The following is a 6219-nucleotide window of genomic DNA, read 5'->3' on the forward strand; positions in this document are numbered from 1 at the left end:
TCCTTGAGGTTTCATACTTGTGCAAACCATGTGAAATTCTTTAAGATAGTATGCAGATTTTCATTTTGCAATTTGCGAAAGGTGGACAATAGATGAATTAAGTCCGATTTTAACTCGAACAACGTTCCTCCCGCTAGATGAATTAATTAAATGCTGACATATCGTCCATGTAACAGTTCCATATGTATGTCACATTAGTAAAAATTAACGTTTGTTAAATTTTTTTATTTTAAAATAATTTGATAAAAATAAATATTGCAAAAATTAAAAACCACAAAGAATTAAATAGAATGCTAATTCTACCAAAATAAAAACAAATAGCTGCTATGGAATCTTGATTACTGTGGGTTCACTAGTAAAACGTTCTTCGCGTGGTTTTCAAAATCGACAGATGTGGAATGTATAGTGAAATCCTAAAACTACCCAACAGCAATAAATTAAATATGGTATCAATAAGGGTATTCAAGTCGTTTCAAATAAACGGTCACGATATAGTCAAAAAGTGGATTATGATTGGTCATGAAGCCGTCGTTTCTCACAACCTTTGGTCTAATACGACGGCCAACCGAAGCTCCAAGCTTTTTTTTTTTTGTAATTTCAAAACCCGAGCCGTAGCCCCCCCTTCATGACTTCATCACTTAAATGCCATACCCAATGTCAAATCCCCATCATCATCATCACATGCATTTCCTTCCTCAACCGCCATACATAACATACATCATCATACACACATACACACATACCCCATTAACCGCCTCACTTCTCTATATATTCTCTTCTTTGCCTCCAATTTTTCTCTTCAAACAGCTCATTACTAATCCTCTCAATCTCCCAACTAAAAACAAACCAAATCGCTATAACGAATAATAATTCAGTCAACCGATGGGTGAGGTTAGTGAGTAGCTCTTATCTAACTGATCCTCTCTGGTTTTCCTTTTTTCCTTTCAATCCTCCAAATTTTTTAGTTTTTCTTTTTCTTTCTTGTGCTTAATATTATTTTGTTATTCATTTACCAGCAAAAAGAAGGAGCTAAACCTGAAGCCGAGAAGAAGCCAGCCGCCGATTCCGGCGCTAAGAAAGATGACGGCAAGGTCACCGTCGTATACAAGATTGATATGCATTGTGAAGGCTGTGCCAAGAAGATCAAACGCTCGATTAAGCATTATGAAGGTAATTAATTTATGATTGAATAATCATAAATAAGTTTCGGAACTTGTCAAAATATTTAAGGGAATTCCCTTGAGCTTACTCCTTTTGGATTGTTCGTCAAAATTTTCGTGTTGATCGAGGAATTGGATAAGGGATGGACTGTGGTGCTAATTTTTTTCAACCTTAATTAGAAAGAAGGGGGAAAAAAAAAAGAAAATAATTTCAGACATTGGAGTAAGTGGAAATCTAATTGAATATTACCTAACACGGATTGTTGTTGTTGTCGGTGAAGGTGTGGAAGATGTGAAAGCGGATTGTGGAGCCAACAAACTAACGGTGATTGGCAAAGTGGATCCCGCCAAAATCAGAGATAGATTGGCTGAGAAAACCAAGAAGAAAGTCGACCTAATTTCTCCTCAACCTAAAAAGGATGCCGCCCCCGCCGGCGGTGATAAAAAGCCCGACGCTGAGAAGAAACCTGAACAGAAAAAGCCACCTAAAGAGGTAATTTCACCCAAAAAAGAAAAAAAAAGAACGGTTTTAACGTGCGCATGTTAGTCATGCGAAGAATCTGGAGAAGTTGAGTTGTACAAATCGGAAAATTAAAAATTTAATAACGTGTTCAATTAGAGTTTGGTTTAAAATTATGAATGCTGATTTGTTAGAGTTTTGCCTAATTAATTGTGATTCATTTTTGTTTGGCAACAGAGTACGGTGGTCTTGAAGATTAGAACACATTGTGACGGTTGCATTCACAAAATTCGCAAAATCATCTTGAAGGTTAATGGTAAGTTTAATCATGATTAATTTTGAATTAATTCAATATTTAATTAGTAGCGTATAGCGTATGACGGTGTTGTTTAATTACACAACGTGATCCTGATGCATGTGTTTTTTTAAAATGAATTAAAATAGGAGTTCAATCAGTGGACGTGGATGGAGCTAAAGATTTAGTAACCGTAAAAGGCACAATGGACGTGGAAAACCTCGTTCCTTATCTCAGGGAGAAGTTGAGACGAAATGTAGAGGTGGTTCCCCCTAAGAAGGAAGATGCCGGTGAGAAGAAAGACGGCGGAGAGAAGAATGACGCCGGCGGTGATAAAAAAGAGAAAGGAAAAGAAGCTGCTGCTGCAGGCGGCGGCGGGAAGAAGGGAGGAGGAGGTGGAGAGAAGGAAGGCGGCGAGAAGAAGGAAGGAGGAGGCGGGGAGAAGAAGGAAGGCGGCGGAGAGAAGAAGGAAGGCGGGGAGAAGAAAGAAGGCGGTGGTGAAGCCAAGATGGAGGTGAGCAAGATGGAGTATCATGGATATGCGTATCCACCGCAACCAATGTACTTGTCGGGTGGACAGGAGTACGGTGGTCCGAGTTATGCGATTGAGGGATATCAGAATCATCAGAGGTACGGATACGTGGATGAAGGGTATATGCATCCTCATCCTGTATATGTGAATCAAGGGTACATGATTGATCCACGTCATCCCCTTCACGCACCTCAGATGTTCAGTGACGAAAATCCGAACGCCTGTTCTGTCATGTGAGGGAAAAATCAACGGTGCAGGATGAAAGTTGAGATCCCAAAAAATAAAAATGACAAATGTAAATAACAGAACTTTGTAGGGAGATAAAAGTAAATAGAGAGCCAAAAAATGAACCATATAAACGGCAAATAATAGGCTAGAAGTTTTTAGGGATGAACCGGCTAGAGCCGGCTTGGCTAGGAGCTGGGGGTGTTTGTTGGTTGCTTCTTTTGTCTAAATTTTATTAATTGGGGTAATGGAAATAACTTTTTCTACATGCTAATCCATAATTTATGTTAGCTTCGGTTTGGTGAATATAATATGTTGAAATTTATTTGTTTAAAATTTTGTCAACTCCTGGAATTTTTAATATTATATATTTTAAACCAATTTTAGGATTTGAAAAGATTAGAATCAATCTGGAATTGGTGAGGTGTGGTGACCTAAAGAAAAGACATAACTATAATCGGTTCACCCACTTCTTAAAAAACATCAATAAATTTCTGTAAAATTTTTAAATTTCAGTGCATGCAACAATTTTCTTTAAATTTAATCTCGAGGGGTTTTTACCATAATAATGATAAATCATTAGAATAAATCAAATCCAAAATGCACGTTCCGTGTCTAGTGAAAGGGGCATGAAAAAGCTTTCAACAACAAACAACACAAAAAAGCGGCACTTTTTGATGGCAACAAATGTCGCTTAAATCGAGTCGAACACCCCACTTCCTTTTATGTTCTTCCATTTGAATCTATCGTCACGGCCTTGCTTCTTTACACACAGCAGTTATTGAGAATTTTTTTTAATAGATTTATAAATTGAAGGAATTATTTTAAAATTTACATTTATATGACGTTTGATACACCGGAAGATTAAGTATTTAACTTGTTGGGTCTATTATAGAAAATTTAGTGCTGAATATAAATTTTTTTTTTTGATAAATGTGAACTTTAATTTTGAAACACTTTCATTTTATTTTAATTTAATAATATTTGGTAATAAGTTAAGTGTTAATTATAATATATCATAAAATTTAAAAGATATTTTTAACTATATCCAAACTAATAATACAATAATTAATTTATATCATTGTGGATTGATTTTTATTTAAAGGATAATACATAATGTAAAAGAAACAATTAAATATAAATAAATTAAAAATTAAGTGTTAAAATATTAAGTTTTGAAAATTTAATTACTAAACGTCTTGACTTAAATGGAGTGTAGTGGTGGTTAAAACTCTTATCAAACACTTGTTTGACATGGGTTCAAATTGTATTGAATTTAAGTTATAAAATTATTTGATATATCACTTAAAATTAATTACGGAATATAATTAAATTATAAAAAAATTATGTACAACATTTTTATCTTTATTTTTAAAGATTTCACCTTATTCTAAACAAAAATCAAATTTTAAATGTAAAGTTTTTATAATATAATATTAAAACAAATAAAATAAAATTGATTAAACTGAAATATTCTCCATTAAGTGATAAGTAGCTTTTATCTGCTTGTTATTTTTCACGCTAATTATAAAAAAAATTATGTCTGACTATTTTTATTTTAGATTTGTATTGTTGAAATTATTAATTTTAAATTAATTTATTTCTTTCAATGGTCTATTAAACAAGGCCTTACTTATATAAATTTCAATAGTTTTTCGTAGAATTCTTCTGTCAAATGGTTTTAATATTTATTATCAAGCAATTTTGAAAAAGTAAACAACATAAAATATTAGTTTCAACATAGCTCATTTTATTATTATTTTTATACAATGCCTAAACTACTCCAAATATTTTAGCCCTTAAATTGAAGGGATATAACACACGTCTTTTAAATTATTACAATAATGATACTAACCAAATTAAAACTCAGTCGAAATCATTTCCTATATAAATTGAAAAGGTGATTACATTGTTAATATATATATATATATATATATATTCTATCAAATGTAAAATCTCCACTAACATTATCTTAAATTACTTTCCTTATCTTAATTATGTGGAAATGAATCACTTAATTTGAATTAAGGAAAGCATGATGATGATGATTAAGAAAGAAAGGAATCGTGAGGAGAATAAATCACATATATTGAATTTCATTATTACCTTCATTTTGTAATTACTTACCGACATCGTCTTCACAGTAAATCCCAATAATGCTGAATGAAATAATTACACAAAATAAAGGTTCCTTTATCTCCTTTTCCTTTTCCTTTTCTGTCTTCCTTTCATGATTAGATTTAAGAACTAAGTGTTTCTATATATATATATATATATATATATTTCTTATTTATTCTTTATATATAAAAATATTCGTAAAATTTTATTTGATTTAAAGAAAATTAAAAATTCAAATTAATTGAATTATTTAAGAGATTAACTCAAAAATAGTTTGAAATAATTAATTTGAGTCAAGTTTTGAATATTCGAAAATTCGAAAACCAAAACATAGTCGTATTGATATATTTACTTTGGTGTCGAACTTAAAATCAGCAAATTGTTCCATGAATGATTTTTCCTTTTATTTTAAAAATTTGACAAATCATAGATTTGGAACTTATATAATATTAAAAATCTAGATATAAAAGTAAACATTATTAAAATAAATAAAATTCTCAAAATTAAAAATTAATTTTTTAAAAATTATTTAAAATTCAAAAATAAAATTAATAAATTTTAGAGTTTCAAAAATTACAATAAAATTAAAAATAATCTTAAAAATTTTATAAAAATATCCAAAATTATTAAAGCTTATAAAATAAAATATATAATTTTTTAGAAAAATAGAAAATTATAAAGTCTTTCTTTTAAAAAAATTACGAATTTTCGCTCTAATTTGGATTTAGTCCAATTATCAACAAAGTGTTAATTTGACTAGTGTAAAGGCTTTTAACTAAATTAGAAGAATTCCAGTAAATTCAAATTTCATATTATTGGCGATTTGCAAATCGTTTAAATTGTGTTTGGTTGATATAATATTAAGTAATAAACATCAATTCCAGTTTTTTCACTTAACCAAAAGAACGAAGCGATTAGAAGTTAATGATCATCTTCAGCTTCATAAACATCATCATTATATTATAACCAAAAACTTAACTATATTTGAAAACCTTTTAGAATTTGAAGAATAAATCAAATAATAATGTAGTAATTAAGAAGCTATACATATGTGTTGTGTGTGTATCTGCTTCAAGAATCTTCTAATAAAAACCTTGGTAAAAAGGGTATCTGGATTCATCTCATGGGAACAATCATTTGACCATGAAAATGGGGTTTTGATTGGCACTTTTGCAAGCTATGGTGGATGTGGGAGAATTCATTTACCTTTAGAATAAAGTCTAAAAAGATAAGCCGTGAAAGTGGCATTTAAAAGTTGGACGACCATCCATGAGACTTTAGCTACCTTTGCCAAGCAGCAACATTTAAAAAAACAAAAAGAAAGACAATCCATAAATTTGTATAGCTTGTATATAATAAACGCACCAATGAACTGAAACAACATATAAAAAATAATAAAAATACATAGAATAACATATAAAATTTCGAA

The 6219-nt window shown here is 30.5% G+C and overlaps 1 protein-coding gene across 1 annotated transcript; it reads left to right on the forward strand.

Moving 5' to 3' along the window:
* Positions 1 to 727: 727 nt before the first annotated feature.
* On the forward strand, positions 728 to 2938 carry LOC105767991 (heavy metal-associated isoprenylated plant protein 6). The gene is made up of 5 exons (XM_012587655.2): positions 728 to 891; positions 1017 to 1170; positions 1442 to 1653; positions 1858 to 1936; positions 2065 to 2938. Exons 1-5 carry the CDS (start codon positions 883 to 885, stop codon positions 2682 to 2684), a joined length of 1074 nt encoding a protein of 357 aa, XP_012443109.1. The 5' UTR covers positions 728 to 882; the 3' UTR covers positions 2685 to 2938.
* The last annotated feature ends 3281 nt before the right edge of the window (positions 2939 to 6219 follow it).

The sequence above is a fragment of the Gossypium raimondii genome, chromosome 4 (assembly GCF_025698545.1).
Source record: "Gossypium raimondii isolate GPD5lz chromosome 4, ASM2569854v1, whole genome shotgun sequence".
In the NCBI taxonomy this organism is placed as follows: domain Eukaryota; kingdom Viridiplantae; phylum Streptophyta; class Magnoliopsida; order Malvales; family Malvaceae; genus Gossypium; species Gossypium raimondii.

Excerpts from the sequence above, each read along its gene's own strand:
- LOC105767991 (XM_012587655.2), top strand. Across the intron at positions 1,171-1,441 it reads CTCGATTAAGCATTATGAAG|GTGTGGAAGATGTGAAAGCG; the intron begins GTAATTAATTTA and ends TTGTCGGTGAAG. Across the intron at positions 1,937-2,064 it reads AATCATCTTGAAGGTTAATG|GAGTTCAATCAGTGGACGTG; the intron begins GTAAGTTTAATC and ends GAATTAAAATAG.